The sequence below is a fragment of the Apis mellifera genome, linkage group LG4 (assembly GCF_003254395.2).
Source record: "Apis mellifera strain DH4 linkage group LG4, Amel_HAv3.1, whole genome shotgun sequence".
In the NCBI taxonomy this organism is placed as follows: Eukaryota; Metazoa; Arthropoda; class Insecta; order Hymenoptera; family Apidae; genus Apis; species Apis mellifera.
In genome coordinates, this window is record NC_037641.1 from 8,717,295 (window position 1) to 8,739,133 (window position 21,839).

Genomic DNA, 21,839 nt, shown 5'->3' on the forward strand with positions numbered 1-21,839 from the left:
CGCGTGCTTCAACAAGGGGAGATTTATCGACGAGTAAACGGAGCAGATCGTGCTCGAGCGCGTGATATTCGATAAATTCCCCTAGGAAGCGGCTCTCGAGAGATCGATAACCATTTCGTAACCGAGCGCTCGAGTTACTTTTACGCCGGAAGTTCCGTTCACGCCATTCGCGCTCGTGTCTGGAAACATTCATGGAAACGAGGAATGATTTCGTTGTGCGGAAAACAAAAGTTTGAATTATTTATTTTATTTTGAGACAGAATATGATGGAATTTATAGAGATGGATGGAAATTATATATATATTATATATGTGTAAGTATTTTCAAAGATTGTTTTCTTTTTTTTTTTTTTTGTTTTTCTTTTAAAGTTTGTTTGTTTGATTTAAAAAAGATCGATATTAATTGTTACCTCGGTTCGAAATATTTATTATGGCGTAAGTAATTGTTAAAGAAATACGATAATATTATATTTTTGTGACCAAATGTACCAAAGATATAATTATAAATTAGTGGGATTTTTATTGCGGCATAAGTGATATTTCAAAAAATGTATAAATTTGTATAAAAATTAATAATATTTATATACTAAATTTATAGAGATATGGTTTTTGTTTCAGGTGTATATTATATATTATATACGAATTACAAGCTATAATTGAATTTCGTCGTGATGACGATGAAATCCAAGTCGAAAAAATTGATAAACAATTGTATCCATGTAAAGCTGTAAGAAGAATCGTGATTAAAAATTAAAGCTGAAATCAGTGACTGAATTTAATAAAGTAACTGTGCGACTTAATGATATATCAGAATATATTACTCAAAAAGTGTAAACCTTTCTTTGTTCTTCAACATGTCGAGATTGGAAATATCTTCGATTTTTCCGTTGAACGATGGACAAAAATTGATTTCAGATTTTCGTTTTTATATAATTATCAGCAAAATTAATATCAAAATTTTTTATCCAAACAGATAACACAATTAATATATCTAATTATTTTTTAAACAATTTTAACCATCTACACATATTCAGATATACATTTTAATAATTCTAATATTAATATAAAAACGAAATAAAACGACGAATCCTCTCGTTTCCTTCCACCACAAATCAAATCACCTTCGCTCATCCTTTTGATTGAACCGATCAAAATTCCAATCTCAACTACCCAAATCTACCAAACAAACGTAAAAAAAAAAACTCCAACTCCAATGAAATTTCAAACTCCAAATTCCATCAATGCCTCTGATTCTCCTGGACAGGTTTGGTCGAGTGGAATTCGTCGTCGTAATTCTGTTCATTATTCACGTAATAAACCTTGCTTCGATACTGATACGGCCCCTTTCCATCTACAGGAATCGGTTTAGGCACGAACAAAGATTTCGGTTTGTACGTAATAGTGTTCGCGATCACTTCGTACGGCAATCGTGCCTGATATTGAAGCAACTGTTGAATCTGAAGAGGCATGTTCTTATCGATGACCAATTTCTGAGGGATCGGAGATGGAAGCCTCTCCACGGGCACGGCGATGTGCTCCACCCTGGGCTCTTGCTGTTCCTGCTGTTCGTAGCTACCTTTGTACACGATTCTACCCCTGTTCGCATACTCTCGCCTGGTTTTCCGTGCTTCCTCGCCGTAATTCTCAGGCATCTCATACTGGGCCGATTGCTGGTGGGCAGGTTGCTGAGGATAAGCGTAAACGGAGGACGACGGGTCAGGATGTTTGAAGTCTTCCACTATCACTTGCTTCGCGTGAGGAACATCCGAGTATCTGCCGTACTGAATCTGATTTGGATCAGGCGATTGGACGTCGATCGGTTGAACGAACGTTTTGTACCGCATCTGTTGAGCCTCTGGCTGCGCTTCTGGATGTTGCAAATACGATCTGTGTTCCAACCGGTCGGATTCGATCTGGACGAGTTGCGATTGAGGCTGTTGATCCTGCAATTGCTGAGACTCCGCTTCCGTTTGCTCGCTGGCTTTCTGCCGAGGTCGAAACTGATTCAGGATGCCGAAAAATTTCCAATCGACCTTTAGACCTAAAGATATAAGTAGTAACGTTGATGTCGTTATACACAATTCATTTAAGCAACAAACATTCCTGAAAATCCACGAACCTCTCACGAGATCGATCGCACAAATCCCGTTGCAAGCACGAACAATTGAAATCAAATCACAAAGCGAAGTTGATCGAATTACTATCATCTATCGCGGCACGCGTCTAAAAGCCAATTAAATTTAACCCATCGAATAGAAATTCAATCCGTCGTGCTATTCTCGAGAAAGGAGGAGAGAGAGAGAGGCAAGTTCGATCTCGCGTAAATATCGTTTTAATTGTCGATTTTCGTGCGCTGTTATTCTTACCATTCGGATCTTGATACTTGAGTTGAGGCTGCGGTGCACGAGGGGAACGCTGACCGTTCTTCTCTTGCCCCATCGTCGTCGAAACGAACAACAAGGCGATAAGGAGGATCTGAGAACAGATAAAATTGCGCATTATCGCGAGTCGCGAATATACAACAACGAATACGACGATGGCGCAACGTAATCTCCGTAATCCGAGATCCTTTAGAAAGCGAAGTTCTTCCTCTGGTCGTCTCTCTCTGGTCAAAGGAGGGCGCGAGATCTGGCCTTCTCTCGGAGATCGAGATGGAAATCGAGCGCCAGCGACTTCGTTGGTCGTTTTGCTGCTTTGTTTGAGAGGTGAAGAGATTAAAGAGATGCTTTTTCGTTATTTTTTTTTTTAATTGATTCTGTTCTAAAGTAACGAGCTGGTTAAACGCTGGTTCACTTTCTTCCATTGTACACCTTTCGTGGATAGTTGGAATTATCATAAAATTAAGTTTAACTATGTTCGAAAGTGCCATGAATTGTAAACGATATGCATTAAGTATGGGAAATTAAGACCGATTATTTGGAGAATGAACTTTCGTTTAGTAATTACGATTCGAGTGTTAAGAACTAAGAGAGAGAGAGAAAGAGAGAGAGAGAGAGATGGCCGTGAATAAATTACAAACGTGCGTGTTTGAGAGGATTTTATAGTAGAACTTAGAATTTTTCTTTTTTTTTTCTCCTTCCTTCATTTTGATGAATTATTCTGCTTTTAAAATCGCGAATTGAAATGTGAAACACACACGAATCGAATCACGAGCCTTGAACCAGTGTATAGTTACGCCTAAGAAAGAGAAATTGCATTAATTAATTCATAATTATATTTATTTCTATCAAAAGAACAATAAATTTTTAGAAAAAGAAGGAGAATAAATGATTGCGAAAGTTTAATTAGAAATCGAGTTTGGAATACAATTTCTAATGGAAAAATTTTAGATAACTAAATCAATTTATTTTTCTATTATTTTAAATTATTACATGAGAGAACATAGGAGGAATCAAAATAAATATCAAAAATAGTTTCGTAGTGTAATGAAGTTCGTTTACTTTTTCTATTTAACTCTATCTCTCTATCTCTATCTCTTTTCTACCTCATCACCATAAAGAGCAACATGCCTCAAAGAGAGTGGCTGAAGATACAAATCGATTCTGTGATCACCATCCAATATCATTTCCAAACGATATATCGCAATATCTCGAATGATAATTCGTGCCATTCCCCGAAAAATCAAGAAGATCTAATAATACACCATCAATGAAAACTACCAAAAATTAAAACCATCGTGAAACTTCATTCTTAATAAAATCAAATAATTCGATTCACTCACACGATCAAAGAAAATCAAAAATATATAATGGATTCACTTTCAAATTCTAAATCCATCCCCAATGGAAATTTCAACAAATTATCAATACCAATGAATTATCAACCAAAAATTATTAACAAATTACATATATATATTTCACTTAGTCACCATCGAAGATAAAATTGAAAAAAAAAAGAAAAGAAAAGAAAAAGAAAAAAAAACTACGTACTCGACACTTTTTAAATTCTCATCTTCACCCCTCCCCTCGACAATTCCATGGATGGCAAAAGTAAATTGACTCGAGTCGAAACGATTTTTGAATAAAATTTGAATTTATCTGATCATCACTCACTGGAAGTCTCATGGCTGTGGCGGGCGGAGGAATCGATGAACGTGGATGCTCGGTTCGCGGTTCTTCGAGCGGAAATCAGTCGCTGGAGCCGCCGTGGCTCTTCTATATACTCGGTGTCGGCCCCGAGTGTAATTGGTCGGCCGAGCAGACGGCCGGTGGCTACCTACTTTTTAAAGTAATTCTGCCTCGGGTAACGAGCGAGCCACCGAAGGGGGCCCCCGGGATATTATGGGGGACCGATTGCAAGAATGCAATGTCGTTGCCGCAACTATTTGTTCACAAAGGTTGATTTAGGAAGGTGTGGTGGACACCGTGCACGAGATTTACAATCTTCTTGGAGAGGAAACAATAAGATAGTAAGGGCGTTGGCGATGTTCCTGAAATTTTAAGTAACGACGGTGTGAAAATGTGTAAAATATTTGATGTAAAGCATTTTCGGGATATAAGGTGTGAACAACGGTGACAGTGTTAATAATTAACGTTGAGCAGTATAAGATAATTAAATCTTGGTGGCGTTGAAAGTAATGTTGATTGTGTCGATATGATCTGTTTATGAAAAAATATGACAAAAACAATTGTATAGATACAAATATCTTTCGTATTAGAAATGTAAGTATTTCTTTCATTAATTTCACTTCGAACGAATTAAACTATCTCTCATTATTTCTTCGTTATGCGTAGGTGTCAATTAATTCGTAAGATGGAATTGTAGATGGAATTTTTATTAATACAAGAATTTACCGGAACAAGAAATTTTGTACAAGGTGAAAACTACTTTTATATGTATCTATTGCTTTCGAGCATTTTCTTTTCTTTTTTTTATTTATTTTTTTTTTTGTTTCGAGAAATATATTTCTTCTTTCCAAAATTCTTAGAATATCGTAATGCGTAAAAATAAATATTAATTAACTATAAAAATAAATACGTCACGTAATAGCTATAAAAAATGATTGTCGCATGGTGCAGTTTAACCAACTCGAAATTAAGATTTGTTACTTAATCAATCGTTCGCAAGTCAAAGAGCTGACTGTTGAAGTCAATGAAACCGGTTCCGTGCATCAAATGTTTTATTTGTCTTCCATTAAAGCATAACAAAGAAGAAATGGAAAATAACGTAACAACAATATATATTATCTCTTCTATTCAATTATATACAATGCGTAATAAAATACATTTTACTAGGAAAAAGAGAAATTTTCGTTCAAAACGGATAATATATAAATTATTTAGATAGTGCGTGATATAACTATTCGTGTCCTTTTTCGTTGAAAAGAGTTTAAAAGTGATGGGGAAAAAAAAAAATTCTAATCAAAGAATTTCAAAATCATTCTGTAAATCAGAATATGTTCATACCGACTCAAGAAAAAAAGAAAAGATAAAGGCAATTTCTTCATGCATGTCGTAAGCGACTGCTTTATGCCTTTACAAATCGTGCATAACTAACGTTTATAACGTGCAAATGATTTCCAATAATTGACTCAAATCATTTATTAATGAAATGTAATAACGGTCATAAAAATATTTGAAATAGAGAAATAAAAATAAAAATTGGTGCACAGTGAACAACTAGAAAAATGGCGTCTACAGTGATCCTGAACTTTTCAATTTTTAAAAAATGCAAATTGTGAGGCTTATCTCGATATCCTCATCTCTTAAGAACCAACGCGTAATTCACGTCGAGCACGCATAACGCTATCAATTCAGATTGTTTCTAGAGATCTTTGCATTCTTTTTATCGCTCATTATAATTTTCATTGCATTCTTTTACGAATTAAAAATTTTACCAAAATTACATTCATCTTTTTCATGTATTTTCATTAATAGGATATTTTTTATCTCTAAACATTTTCACGGTACCAATTTCTTTACAAACTCACATTTATTTCCAACATTTCAAAATCTTTTCATTCAACGTTGGAACATAAAAAAAAAATCGTATATTTTTTCTAATTGATCGTCGATTATTTATTGAAATGAATTTCAGAGTTGAAGCAAATTTTTCATCTTCGAATTTTCGAAAAAAACCTGTTCCATTGCGAAAACACGGTTCACGGAATTTATTTTTGCTGAGGCGAAAATATATTAAATCGATCCGTGTGAAAAAAATGTCAGCTACGCGGGCAAAATTAGAGGATATTACATGGATGTTGTACAAGAGGACTATTATTCGTTCTAAACGAAGTCTAAGAACCTCGTAAACCTAGGATACTAAAGGGGCAATCTCGATTTTTTTTTTTTTTTTATCCAGATCCGTGTGAAAAATCACGGTAATTTTCGAAATTGTCAGAGTCTTCGTTACTTCTCGAGAGTAACAGGAAGTTTTTGCCCAAAGGAAACGTTGAAAGAATAGTATCTACGTAACATTCTGTTTTTGTGTCAATTTTTAATCTTGTAATTAATATATTAAAGGGTATGCAACAACGAAATGTTAAATGCTTAAATTTACTTGAATAATTTAATTTAACTTATTTCCTTAAAAGTAAGGAGAAAAGAGAAGAGAGGATACTATTACGTAAAAAAACTACAATAAAACGTGTGTATTATAAAACGTGTATTATAAAACGTTTTTATAATACTCGTAACAAATTATCCAGAATCAAGAAAATAAAATAAATTATTTGAATCCTTTAATTGCTTAATTTTCATTACTGCTAATAAATCTCTATGAATCGTTGCACGAAGATTTAAAAAGAATTTTTCTTCTCTAATCCTGGGGAAAATAATAAAAAAAATTTATCAATTATTCAAATTCGATCCAAGTTCGATAGCAGCAGATGAAACGTGAAATAAAAATCTTTTTAAGATACTTTCTCACAGTCGGATAGAATTTGATTGACCAGGAAAATCAATGCAGCAACGAACGATCGAGTCGATAGATAATTCTGATCAAACGGACTTAATTAGCCACGCAGGCCTTGTAACGCGATGTTCCGAAAAAAAAAAAAAAGAACGTGGTACAAATCCAAGGAACAAGGAAAGTTCCTCGATAATATTCGAAAGGAACGAGGAGAAAAAAAGGTTCCGCGGAAACTGGCGGAGAAAGTACATCGTAAGGAAGAACTGCGTTTCAACGGAACAGCTCAAAAATAGAACGTTCGATGCTTTACTGACGGATATTAAGCAATTAATTTTTACGTGCCAAAGTAAGATAAAATCGTCTTTTTACTTTTTAATTTATGGAAAAAAAAAAAAAAGAAATTATTAGCGAAATTACTCTTATCTATAATTACTGTTGATCGCGATAAATTTTCGTACATTTTTTTCGTTAATAATCTCTCTCACTTATTAATAAATCGTTGATTAATAATTATTTTTAATCTAAAATAATAATTATAATAGGGTATGAAAAGAAATTTGGATTATTTATAATATATTCGATACATTATATATATTTTTGTATATTATATATTAACACTAGGTATATTTTTTTTTATATTTTAATAAGGATCTAGATTTACGTAAGCGAGTCGATCAGATGGAATATAATCTTGTTCGATTGTAAGAGCTGAATGACTCACCCAGTGCATGAAAATATGGAAATGGAAGAAAGGAGGATAATGAAACGGTAACCAAAGGAACATTAATTATGATAACTGTAGAAATCAGAAATTATTGCAGAAATATGATAGTGTTGGTTGGTTAGATGAGCGTTAACTGTAGCATAGGAAATGATATCGATCGTGCGTTGCGATTGTTACCGTTACGTAGAATGTATGGAATGTATAAAACAGGCAGGATTCTGACAAGATATCTCGTTTCCTGTATCTTTATTTCTTATTTATTTAATGCGAACTATGTTTGAAAATATCTATAAAAAAGAGTGTAATTTATTTGGAGAGTGTTTAGAACAGAATTTTGAATTAAAGAAAGCATGTTTTACGTTAAATTAAAGTTAAATATATTTTTTTTATTCATATTCAAAAAAAAATAAAATAAAATTTATTGGAATTTTTTCTTTATATTTATAGGGGAACAGTAAATATAATATAAAAAGTCTGTAAGAAGTTAATAGCAAGAATACATATTTTTATTATAAAATATTACATTTAAATATGTAAAATAATAATAAAATAATATTTATAAGATTTTTATAATGTATAAAAATTGGACCGAATAAATTTTATAAAGATTTCTAATCGATAAATATCGGAAATCTCTTTTTAAACGATTTAAATTCGTAGAACAAGTAAGACAAGGAAAGTAAGCGATAAGAAAAGGACAGAGATAGAATAAAAATATTGAATTCAGCGCCATCTTCAGAGTGCCGCAAATGAAACACAAGAAGAAAGGACAGAAGATAATAGAAAAGGATAGAAATAGTGTAAAAACTGACTCTTAGCGCCATCTCTTGAAAAGCGTCTGAAACTTGTCCTATTCAAGTTTCTAAATACCTTCGAGAGATGGCGCCATTTGTTAATTCCTCAATTCTCATTAATATATAAGACAAAGAAAAGTATAATAAGAAAGAGATAGAGATAGAATAAAAATATTGAATTCAGCGCCATCTTCAGAGTGCCGCAAATGAAACACAAAAAGAAAGGACAGAAGATAATAGAAAAAGGATAGAGATAGTGTAAGAATTGACCCTTGGCGCCATCTCTTGAAAATCGCCCGAAACTTGTTCTATTCAAGTTTTTAAATATATTCGGGAGATGGCGCAATTTGTTTATTCTTGTATTAATTTATAATATAAATAAGACAAAGAAAATTATAATAAGAAAAGGATAAAGATAGGACAAAATATTGAATTCAACGCCATCTTCAGAGTGCCGCAAATGAAACACAAAAAGAAAGGACAGAAAATAGTAGAAAAAGGATAGAGATAGAGTAAGAATTGACTTTGAGCGCCATCTCTTGAAGATCGTCTGAAACTTCTTCTAATCTAGTTTCTAAGTATCTTCGAGAGATGGCGCCACCTGTAAATTCTTTTGTATCTCTATCCTTTTTCTACTATTTTCTATCCTTTCTTTTTGTGTTTCATTTGCGGCACTCTGAAGATGGCGTTGAATGCAATATTTTTATTCTATCTCTGTCTCTTTCTTATTATACTTTTCTTTGTCTTATATATGACTGAGAAGTGAGGAATTGACAAGTGGCGCCATCTCTCGAAGATATTTAGAAACTTGAATAGGACAAGTTTCAGACGATTTCTAAGAGATGGCGCTAAGAGTCAGTTTTTACCCAATCTCTATCCTTTTCTACTATCTTCTGTCCTTTCTTCTTGTGTTTCATTTGCGGCACTCTGAAGATGGCGCTGATTTCAACATTTTTACCTATCTCTGTCCTTTTCTTATCGTTTACTTTCCTTGTCTTTCTTGCACTCGGCGCGTGATCCATGCCGCAATTGAACGCAATATTATTTCTCTTTCAAAATTACAATGTATTTTAATCTTTTAATTTTTTTTAATATTAGAATTATAATATTTCTCTCTCCTAGATAATTTTACATCGAAATTTAGTTTTAATTGTGTATTTCTTTTCTGATTTATATTTAATTCTTTAAATATAAAATGTTTTATCCAGAAAAAAACTAACTGAATAAATATCTCACTCACGTCATAGCAATTATTTTATCCTGCAATATAACGTTCTTCTCATTTGAGAATCAGACAATAGACTTCGACGCATATAATTTCCTTTTCTTTCTTTTTTTTTCAGCCGCTCAATATCCAGCAAATAAAGAAAAAGAAAAAAAAACGATTTTTACATTAAACAGATAAGAATCCAAGAAATATCATCGCTACTGCCATCGAATTTGAGTAGGCGTAAAAAAAAAAAAAGAAAATACCAGTACAATGTTTAACATTTCAACAATGTAACAATAAAACAATAATTTATTCAACCTAAATATCTATCCATTTTATATCAATCCTTCTTTTCTAAATATGCTACATAAAATTACTATCAACGTTCACCTACGTGTCACTACGTTTTACACAAATAAAACCAAAAAAAAAAAAAAAGAAAAAAACAATCATCATTTCTACGACAAGTTTCCCGCTGGATCGGTGAAATGTCAGCGTACAGCGACGCGCAACGGACGTACCCCAAGGAGGAAAGACCCCAGAAAGACACCAAGGACGTTCACTGGCCCCATGGCTAAAACACACGGGGCCCCGTAGTGTCCTGTCTGGCGCCAGGATAATGAAGCAACCCGGTCGGAGTTCCACACCAGTGGAAGGGGAGGGGGGAGAAGTTATCGATCTAACCGCATGAATATTTTAATAGCGAGGAGTTTCGTTTCTATCGGTTAAATTTAACGAAACTCTCTCTCTCTCTCTGGAATCGAGATCGTCTTTCGAGAAAGAGGAGGCTCGAAAAGAAAAAAGAAGAAGAAGAAAGAAAGGAAGATGAAAAAGGTAGGAGAAGATTAAGAGGGAACTAGACAAGCGTGAAATTCGTATCGTGCAGAGGCTACCGGTTCTGACCGTCGTGAAATTAATAGGGGCAAGAAAGAGATCGACGTATTCGACGAATATGGTCAGGGTTTAGGAAGCATAGGCGGTTAAGTGTGGAAAGAATATGGAACGGGAAAAATTTTAAGAAAAATGAGATACCTATTGATTTTTTTAAGAGATTATTTTCGAAAATTTTAATTCTTTCTTTATCGATATTTATTAATATTTGAGAGTAAAAATAATAGAGACTGAAAACTAACTGATGATTATTTTCTTTAAATTATTATATATAGTGATATGCTGGATATTGAAGAAATTTTTCAAAAAAATGTAATGTAATTAAAGTAATAAATAATTCGCGAAAATTGAAAGTCAAATAATACGATAAAAGTCAAGGCAACCAAGTTCTCGATTACACTTTAAGTTTTTTCACGTTGAAAAAATAGTTACAAAGGTATTCCTATCTCGTTAAACTTGCAATAATTAAACGATATACATTCCAGATAGGTACACACTTATTAATGTCATCTTGATTAACGATTCGTGTACATAATTAGATACATTACGCGATTCTCTCGGAGTATTCTCTTTAATAAAAGTTGAAAAAGATTCATCAAACGTTCCAATAATCTAATTTATTCCTATCAATCATTGATTTATCGATTATCCTGTTCAGGATTATTTCTCCCTAATAATACGTAAGAGACGAGATTTATTAAGAATAGAGACACGGGCATATCCTCGAGCATAATTATTGAATTTGTATCAATTTCAACTGTCACGAGATAGCCACATTGATAATAGTGAATTTCCAATGTGATTTATCGCCGATTCGCGAGACACAATTAATGCCAGGCCAGGAGGGAAGGAGTTTGGAACAAGTTGTTAATAAAATGGAGCCTTCTGGTTTGCTTGATATAATTTCTTCCTTCTTGAATAATCGACCTTTACCGGCACTCGTGCAGTTGTGCTGGATATGAAAATTATTACATCCCCTTTCTCACCTTGCAATTATATATTGAATCGATTCAAACGTGTCATCATATTTCTGGGCTATTCTATGACTGAAGTTTGATCGAGAAACTGTGTTTGAAATTAACAGAAAAAATTATAACAGGATGTATAAAATAAATGATAAGATAAACGTAGATATATTTCTTTTTAATAATAAAATTATTAATAATTCTTTTATACCTTGAACTATCAAAAAATTGAAATTGCTTCAATAAAATTTGCGTTTCTCAAATAGAGTACAAAAGAGATAAATCATTACAATATCCAAAATTATGAAGTATATAATTTAATTGAGCTTGTAATAACACACGATTATTTACGTATTTTTATCGCATCAGTGTCACTGTTCAATGAAAAGGGACACGAAAATCGTATAAAAAAAGCGTACTTTACAAAGAAATAATAAACGTCACACGTTGAATTTATTCGTTCTCATAATAACACGTTTCTCCCAACTTCGATATCTCGCTCGAATTAATTTTTCTCTCCGTTTTCTCTCCGTGACAAAATTGCAGCCCTGTGACACGATCACGGGTACAGATTAAAGTTCATAAGCGTGAATTATCACCGGCGTGATTAGGTTTTTGCGTGTCTCTCGCGTTCCTCCCCTTTTGTCCTCTCAAATTCAAGATCGGTCAATATCCTTTCGATCCATTCATTATCAACTTGCTTTCGTATCGATAATGATCCCATAAATCATTTTTTAACCCAGTTAAACCAACGATCGTTGTCCTTCCTGCAACCTTGCCAGATAATTCGGTCTCTTTCTTTTCTCTCTCTTTCTCTCTTTCTCTGTAAAATAATTATGATAACGGATGGAGAAAAAAGAAAAAGGTGTGATGTTGATACAGAATCTGCGTGTAAATCAAATTTTATAACGTAAAATTTATGGACGAGAGTTAAACGTTAGTAGAAGAATCAGAATATTCATGGTGGGAAATTATATGGTTTCCTGTTCCTTCTCTTGTTTGGGTATGTCGCGTTACGTGTTTGTAAAAGTCCATTTGTATGTCGATAATGATGGAAAATTAACGAGAGTGAGGTGAAGTTAAAAAATATAGATGTTTTATAAATGGGAATTTATGGAAATTCTTCGACGTGGTTATGTTTTACGACGTAACTTTTTCCCAAAGTATTTCCTATATTTATTGAGACAGTTTGAGATTCTCAAAGAGAAGATATTAATTAAAAGATGGGATAATTTTAAACGATAAAATTGATTTATCGTCACTTTTAACGATTTATGTAAAACTGAATGTTTTTTCTAAGTACGTTTGAGTAGATGATTTTATATTGTTATTCGGAATTTTATTTTTGGAATAAAGAAAAATAAACGTGTAAGATTAAAGGAATGTATAATTTGTAAAAATTTATAAATTAAATGTTATTGATAATTTAATTAACTCGCAGTTTCTATCTAAAAGGATTAAATCGAATCACAAGAAGAAGAAGAATAAGAAATATTATGACAATGGAATTTATTACAAAGTTGTATTCGACGAAATGACAATGGTTGCACAGCGCTATAATATTTCAATAATAAACATTAGACTTATCGTTGTAACGCCTAACGTTAAAGAGAGACAGTTTTCTTAAATCATAATGGTATCACGTGTAACTAATATCAGAATACTTTATCTCTTACACATAATAAAATAGAGACGATGAACGCGCAACTTAAACCTACGAGGATGAGCAACATTCGAGCGAACGAGTTTCATCGATTCCACGCGAACAGACGTCCGCTTCGAGATTCGCTTTTCCGTGATCGATCGGAAAAGTTTCGAGCGAGCGTGCCTGAAAACGAAAGATCAAGACAAGGATTTTTCCCTCGAACGATCTGAATATTTGTTTGTAATTTTCTTTATAAAACTCCTTAATTAATAAAAAAAACGACCAAAATACAATTTTAAAATTCATCTTTTTGAAATAAAACTGTATCAAATAATTCAAAGTATATAAAACTATTGCAAGCTATTATTATTTAATCGTTTGAAAGAAATCTCTGTAAAGAATTTTTTCTCTATCTCTCATATCATATCAAATCATTTTAATATATATATTAAACTATCGATAAATAATACAAGATAATATAATACAATTTTTGAAAAATATTTTACATTATACTGTCTTATTCGGATCGTTCGAAGTAACAATTCTGTTCGAGATCGTGTTTATAATTTAAGGTGAATTACACGTTATTTAAATGGCAGAAGGAACTATCTCAAAGATTGAGGTAATGAGGAAGAATGAGCTATTTAAAACCCTAATAATAAAATAACGTTATCGTTTATACGGCTCTCTCGACGAGTGAGATACTTCCATGACGCGGGAACGTCTTTAAAAAGCTTAGCACAATAGATACATAAATCCTACAAAGAAGTGCGCAGAGAGACGCTGCCGTGACAAGTCAGCAATTTGGCCGCAGCTGCGGAGCCTTCGAGTTTCAGGCGATCGAGATAAAGGTGTTAAATTAACTTGGTAAGAGTGAATCCAAAATGGAGGCCCGGGCAGCTGCGACTTCTCGATCAGCTTTTTCATCACAGAAGCGTCGCAGTGACGAAAGCACGCGACATATACCGTTCAGTCGATTCTTTTCCATATACCGATCGTATTTTTTACTTAACAAATTGTACAATTTGTTCGTGACAAAGGATTTCCTCCACATTTTTGTTTTCAAATATTTTAACGCTAGAATTATCAAGTTATATCTAAATACATTTTTAATAATTAAATAAAAAGTATCTGAAGCTCGAATTGATTTGGAATTTCATAATTCTAGCGTTAATATCTCGGAATTAAGAGAAAAAAGGAAAAGAAAAAAATATCTTTACCAATAACAATCCAATCATCGACTGAATCATCGAACACCGTGCGTCGTATCTCCATCACCACTACCACCACCTTCTTAATTTTAACAAATCTCGAGAGAAAGAAAACACGCTTGCGCGGTTAACGCGATCACAAAAATTTACGCAACTACGTGGCGCCACGATCGAGAAGTTTTCGAATCGCTAGACGAACGAAGACGAAAAGAAATTGCCGCTTCTCAAAAGGCCATCGAGGAGGCGAGCGCACAAAAGTTAGGTTAGGTATCGCTTTCGCCATCGAAAGGGAAGCGTACTTTTGTTTCGCAACGAGAATTGTTTCGCTTCGAAAAAGCCTTCCACGCATTTCGCCCGATCGAATCGTCCAGCGAGCATCTTTTCCTTCCCGTCAAAAAAGAGTGGACACCAGATGGCCAGACACCGGCGAGATCTCCTGGTGGAAAGCCATTCTTAAATATTAATCGGTTGAGGCAGTTGCGTTGGCAAGAGCGAAAGAATCAGTCGTTTTCGTTTACCGTCGACTTAATCGCGTCGCTTTGGACGAGACAGCGAATTGAATTATTATTTTTATAACGTAATGGCATTGATAAAATTGATTTTCGAATAATATGTATCGAAGTATCACATGATTCAATGTTTTTAAACAAATAATTAAAATATACAAGTTGTTTTTTACGAGAAGATATTAATTAATATATTTGCAGAATATAGATATGCCAATCTTCAATTTAAGTAAAGTATTTAAATATTGTACATATCAATATTTACGTGAAGTTTAACTCTACGAGATAGATGATGTACACATCGTGGAGTATTTATGTTTTTTTTCCCTTTAAATTTTGGATACTATTACAGGTTGGGAAATTGAAATAAGAATAAATATACCGATTTATACATATCGAAAGAAAGATAATAATCAGTGTCCATTATCGCGTTGTACACTTTAATTTTAAACAAGCGATGAATAATAAATGTTTAAATTGGTATTTCTTTATAATTTCAACCTCTTTGACGAAAGACTCGATCAGCCAAGTCAGCGGAGAATCGCTGTGACCTTTTCCTTAGACCTCAGAAACGACGGAGTGACGACCGACCAAAGATAACCGTTCGCGCCTAACGAGTCCAAGTTTTCGTTCGCTTGTTCGTGAAGCTCGTTTAATCGTTCGTTTTATCCTTGCTCAGCTATGACATTGAATTTCTCGGTCTTACGCAATATTGCCTTCGAATACGATGAATGCACAAATAAACCGTAGACACACGTTACATACTCGTGAAATTTCACCTTAGAATTTGAACAATCACTCCTGATCCAATTAAAATCACGATTAATCGCTCCGTCTCGTCGTCTTGTCGATTTCGACAAAAGCCACGCGACACGTCGTCGACTCCGTACCTCTCCTCGTTCTACACTTCCGTCCACATCTGTTTCACACCTCTTCACCTTTCACAGGGCCAGAAATTTCATCAGCGCGTCGTAAATTAACCGAGGGTTGATGGTACCATCCGCGGTGTACCTGACACCCCTCAACGAGCCATCGTCGTGGCTCACGACCCCGTATTCCCCAACGATGAAGCCATCCGGAGTCCTCTCCTCGACTCTGTACTTCCTGTAATTCCTACCCTCGACCACGTAGCCCACTTTGTGGCCATCCTCCACCTCGGAGGCGTTCGAGGGCTCGGTGAGCATCATCTGGGGCCCGTGCACGTTCCCATTGCTGCTCACGCTCACCGACTCGTCCACCTCGTAATTCTGCTCGTCGGGTTCCCCCTGCCGGTTCAACGGGTGGCCCTCGGAATCGTAGAGCTTGCTAGGCTCGCTGTACACCTTGGCCGGTTGAGAGTACACCTTGGCGGGTTCAGAGTATACCTTGGCAGGCTCCGAGTAGACTTTCGACGGTTCGGAATACACCTTTTCAGGCTCGCTGTAGATCTTGGCAGGCTCGCTGTACACCTTGGCAGGCTCACCGTACACTTTGGCCGGCTCGCTGTAAACCTTGGCCGGCTCGCTGTACACCTTGGCCGGCTCCCCGTACACCTTCTCAGGCTCGCTGTACACTTTGGCCGGCTCGCTGTAGGACTTGGCCGGCTCGCTGTACGGCCGCGGTGACTTGTTGTAGCCCTTCGACGATTGGCCGTACATCTTGTTGCTCGGTCGATTGTAGTGGGAAGCGTCGAAGTGTCTGCCTGCCTTCCGCCCCTGCACCGCCTGGTACCGTTCCGATTGCACCTCTACGGGCTCCTCGCTCGCCTCTTTAGGCTCCTCGCTCTCCTCGGGTAATTCGTAGTTGTCCTCCGTTGGCAGGGTGATCGTGTCCCCGGAGGAAGCGCTTCTTCCAGTGGTGCCGTTCGTCTTTCGATGCTGGCCGAACGACGGGGTGTGTTTGACGAGCGGGCCAGGCGTGATCGAGCTCTGATGATTGGCTGATCGCCAACTGGTGCTCGGCGAACCCTCGTCCACGGAAAACTCGCTCCTGTTCGACTCGGATACGATGTTGCTAAGATCCTCCGTGACGAAGCTGGAGGACGATGGCGTGATCGTGGTCGTGGTAGTCGTGGTCGTCCTGGTGGAAAGGACAGTGGTCGTGGTTGTCGCGCTGATCGTGGTCGACGTTGTTCTCGCGGTCGTGGTCCTCGTGGTCGTGGAAGCCCTCGTCGTGCCATTCCTCGTCTCCTTCGAAACGTCTTTCGACGAGATTGAGATGGAGCTCGGAGGCCGCGAGACGACCGTCGAGTCCGTATTGTCGTAATGTTCCACCCTGACCTTGTACGGCGTCGCCTCGACGGTGGACGTCACGCTGACGCCTATAACCTTTTGTCGACCTACGACTCCTTTGTTGGTCGAGTTGACGCTCGCCGTCGTCGCGTTCGTCCTCGATCTCTCTCGCGCGGTGGCTGTCGACGTGGCTGTCGTCGTCGCGCTGATCGAACTCTGGGGAGCAAGCCTCGTCGAGGATATGTCGCCGGTGGTGGTCAACTCGTCGATCAACGACGCCAGATTCTGCTGCCTGTTCTCCAACGTTTTGTGACTTATGGGATAGAATCGAACCACCTCCTCACGGCCGCTTGTGTTCCTCGCTCTTGGGACCACCTGTCTGTTCCCGGGATTGCGCGATATTCGGTAAATCGACGCCTCGTGCTGATGAGATTCCGCTGTCGCGCTGTCTCCCGACGTGGCCGGCTGTCCTCCGCGTCTGAAACCTCTGCGCCGCTGCGGTGGTGTCGCCATGGCGCCGTTTATGAAAACGGACAGGAATTCCGTGCCCGCGAGTATGTCGTTCCTCTTCGCTGGAGCCCCGTGTACTTCGTCCCACACCAGTGCCGCCTTCAGCAGTACCTGGAAAATTGTTTGTTTCCTCGTTCAGTGAAATCCGGGAAGAAAATTCAGTGCAGTGTAAGTACAATTAATCCTTGTTTGATCAGACGGAATTATTTTTGATTGTGCAATTAGTGATATTTAATATCTACGAGATGATTATATGGATGAAAAATTTGATTATTTTATGAAGATGGCTTTTAAGATAAGAAAAACATTGTTTTAAATTTTTTTTTTCAAATATTAAATTACGATCACTGTCAGAATGTTTAAAATTAAGAATAGGATTTGTGACGTGATACTAGCGCCATTGAATCATTAACTACTAAGCATATATAATATATTTATATATTTATTCATGTATTTATTCGATATTCATGTTTTGAGTGTCCAAATTGCATTCTTTGTTGCAATGTTTCTTATATCTTTTCCTTAAAAAGAATTTCATTTCCATTTTCCAAATATTCCTTAACCGTGTTATACAATAACATTAGCTTAATTTCTCACTTCGCATTCTTCAAAATTCTTCTTTCATTTTATTCTTACAATTAAACTACAATTTTCTGGATACTATCATTAATTATTTAACTTTAATATTAAGGCAAGTTTATTTTTGCAAAATAAATATATCGACGTTAAAATGCTTAAAATACTGAGAATTCGGATACGGAGGGGAGTACAACAGCGAGCCAAGTTGCACGAAGTCAATCGTTATCTGTACGGAACGCGTCGTGAATTCAGAAAGACAGTAGGATCGTTCGAAGAAAAGCTAGCTATCGTTCCGTCGAGATAAGCATCGTGCATGCTTTCGAGTATCTGTAAAATGTTGAAGTTGGACGAACCGTTGCGGAGTCCATTAAAGCCACGTGGGATCGGTGAACAAGTTCGCAACTACTTTACGAGCCGAGGACGTACGTCGGGGATCTTATTTTTTCAATTCTCCCGCCCAACGATAAAGCGCCAACTCGCCTTACTGGCGAAGGTCGCGCCAGGTGCATCCTACCAATTTATAAATTATGTTAAGGCTGCGAAAGGGGAGGAGGGGGTAGCTTGTGGCACGAGGGGAGGAGCTTTAATTCATGTTCCACCTAGTTGTCACCTCGTTATCTTTTACGAACACCTCATTTCCTAGCTTGGTTGAAAAAAGTGGCGGCCTTCGACACCCCTCTTCATTAAAAGTGTCGAACGTTTTCTTTTCTAAAAAAAAAAAAAGGAAAAGGCGACGTACTTGTATCGCTTCCTTCGCGTGAATAATAATTTGGAGCGATAAAAATTTGAATATTTCTAGAATTACTTTTAAATTCGAATAATGGGTTAGTGAAATTGGGGAAGTTTTTGATAAAACTCGATGCATTGAGTATTTAAATTCGCAACGGATTTAATTTGTTCAGTTATTAGCAATGAGATGTTATATTTCTATTACTACAATATCTTCGTTTTATATTCTCATTTGCATATAGTAACGAATAATCGTAATGTAAATAACGTATGACGTCAAAGATCAATTTATTATTCAAGGACTTTGGATTTTTCTCAAACGAATTCTTAATAAGAAACTTGTGTATCTTTTAGGCTCGTAATATCTTTCGTCTTACTATCTTCTGGAAACGGAAATACGAGAATCACGCGCAACAGGTGTGAGCGAAATTAAAATCTGCATTCACCGTTTCGATCAGATATTCATACGTTCGAACGAGTTGTAGATTAAGGTAATCGAGTACATTTACACAATGACTTTGACCATTGAAATTTCAAGAGACATCCTTCACCAGTTCAACTCGTAAAAATAGTAAGAAACAGTCGTAACATGCAATTACCAGTTTCATTTTTGAAACTTAAAACTTACGTATTCACAAACGAGCAATAATACATCTTCTTCGAATCACGATCAATTTTTAAACTCAGATATAGACACTTGACGAATCTTATTAATTTTTTTAATCTCGAGATAAATATATGCTCGACAAGTTAAACACCTTTCACGATAAAAAATTCTCTGTCCCAAGTAATGAGATATAAAAATTCTCCCTCCCTCTTCCTCCTCACCAAAATCCTTGATTCTACGTTTCAAAACCCCGTTTCATGTTCTTAATTGTCCTTAAACGGTCGTAAACCGATCGTCGCTTGTTCTTCTTTTCAAGGTTTCAACCATCCAGACCCCCACATTGTCCGCTACCTACGATAAAAGCACCGTTAAAATCCACGAAATCCCCGTCCGACAATGATCCAAAACACCGAATTCACGGATCGCTCGCTTTCTATACACGGGCATAAAGTCTTAATTTATATCGTTATTACGCGATTCCCGGAGAGAACGGTGGATGGAGGGAAAGGGAGAGGGTGAGGGAAGCGTAAAAATATTTATCCACGGCACAAAAGCCCGGGATACCCGGATCGTTAATAATTTAAAAAGGTCGAGACCTCCTCGCCACGATTTTTGCTCATCGCTTTCGATCCGCCGTAAAACGCTCTGAATTGAAATTTTTGCAATCCCGCGGAAGGTCGCCGCCATTGCGTCATCCCCCCCCGAAGAAACGATTAAAACAGTATTAAAAACGATTCGATCGATTCGCGAGAGATATTGAAAAAGAAAAAAAAAATCACGTATCTTTGAAAGAACTTAAAATTTGTTTAAATTTCTCTTCCTTTTCTTTTTCTTTTTTTTTTAGATACGAAGAAGGATGCGAATGTGATTTTCTTTATGGATCTTTAATTCGTGAATTTCGATGAAAGAATAAGGGTGCATATTTTACAATCGTGTTTTATATTATTTAAAACAAAATTAGTGTTAATAATTTTGGAATGGCAAAAAATTTTTCTACTTTTTGCGTATGTATTTATATCTTGTATTTATATTTAAATGATATTTCGAAGGAAATTATTATAATTGTTTCCATAAATCGGATGGACGCGAAAACAAACGGAGATATTTCGCTCGATTTATAAAGTGGCCGTACAACGTACAGCCAAGACTGGTCTAGAACGATTTCCTGTTGAAAGGAGAACACGTATGTAAGCAGTGTCGTGTAGACACCTCGGATGAGGTCATTCGGTTCGCCCACTTATTCCCTGCAGATGTCTAGCGTTTCTGTTGCACGTTCATTGCATGAAATATGCGAATATAAAGGGATGGAAGTTCAATCGAGCATTTGACCGAATTTATTAATATCGTTTAATTAGAGAAGAATAATGATAAACTTTCATTTTCTACGAACGATCATTTTAATTTGAAAGATCAAATTTTCGATAAAGTTTTCAGACGTAAATTAAGAGAGTAATATTTAGCCCGCTTTGTCAATGTCGATATTACGAAGAGGCTCGTTCGATCGTGGCGAATAGAATACTTGTTATTGTATATTTCTCGACTAAAACTAACGGTGTATTTATATATATATATATACATATGTTTGTATTAATAGAAGTTCGAGACGGAATCGTGATAAAGGAATAACCGGTTGCTAACGAATGTAATTCACGGAGAAACAGAACGATTTGTATCGTTGCAAGTGACAGTGTGACAAGTAAGAATATCGTTCTTGCTATGAGAATGGTGGATGATACGGGTGTAATAAGTTGTGACATCTCGAATCACATGGAAAATGGAACGAACTTTGAAAATAGTACAATGATATGAACGACTTTATTAGATTCGATGACTCAATGTTCCAAGAAATGTACACGAAATATCATAAATGTCATTTCGTAAGTGTTTAGTTACTGGAATTGTGTTCCATTGTGCTTTGGAATATTTATAATTTCAATATAATCTATAATTTTTTTTTACAATTTTGAACGAATTTTGTAAATATCTTTATCACAGTTCCAAATACTTTTTCAAAAATTTATTTGTATACTTGGAGCAAGTTTTAGAAATTAAAAGTTTCGAATAATTAAATTTTGATTGAATCGAGTACGTAACCTTGAACTTGGAAACTCGCGGAGAAGAAATCCAAAAATTTTGCCTGCGATCAATTTCGACTCGATGACACGCTTGTCCATTCCATCACCGTAATCAGATATAATTAACGTTACGTCACTGACAAGTGTTCGAAGGTAAACGCACTCCTGTATTGCATTACTGTATATATATTTGAGCGATGAATCAACCTGTTCACGTTACGAAGCGAATTTCGTTCGTTGACTCGAATGATGGAGCATTTTAATTATTATCGATAAGAACGGCTTCGTTAAAGATACACGCGCGTGATTAAGTGGTTAAGCGTGTGAATAGCGGA

The 21,839-nt window shown here is 36.1% G+C and overlaps 2 protein-coding genes and 1 long non-coding RNA gene across 4 annotated transcripts in view; 1 reads left to right on the forward strand and 2 right to left on the reverse strand.

Annotated features, from left to right (window-relative positions):
• Positions 1 to 596: 596 nt before the first annotated feature.
• LOC100578672 (putative uncharacterized protein DDB_G0271606) lies at positions 597 to 4,177 on the reverse strand. The gene is made up of 3 exons (XM_003250102.4): positions 4,052 to 4,177; positions 2,366 to 2,474; positions 597 to 2,040 (listed from the first exon to the last, which is right to left on the reverse strand). The coding sequence occupies exons 1-3, from the start codon at positions 4,061 to 4,063 to the stop codon at positions 1,238 to 1,240; spliced, it is 924 nt and encodes a 307-aa protein (XP_003250150.2). The 5' UTR covers positions 4,064 to 4,177; the 3' UTR covers positions 597 to 1,237.
• Positions 4,178 to 4,261: 84 nt separating this feature from the next.
• On the forward strand, positions 4,262 to 7,259 carry LOC102656931. The gene is made up of 3 exons (XR_003304553.1): positions 4,262 to 4,660; positions 4,733 to 4,815; positions 6,036 to 7,259. It is a non-coding gene; the product is annotated as an uncharacterized LOC102656931 (long non-coding RNA).
• A 6,335-nt stretch (positions 7,260 to 13,594) lies between these two features.
• The window catches only part of LOC100578248 (uncharacterized serine-rich protein C215.13), a 46,444-nt gene continuing 38,199 nt past the window's right edge, over positions 13,595 to 21,839 (reverse strand). For both annotated transcript variants that reach the window (XM_016911973.2, XM_003250097.4), the window contains one exon: positions 13,595 to 17,625. In XM_016911973.2, coding sequence (XP_016767462.1) covers positions 15,736 to 17,625 — 1,890 coding nt within the window. In that variant the 3' untranslated portion in view covers positions 13,595 to 15,735. The remainder of the gene's footprint in view (positions 17,626 to 21,839) is intronic.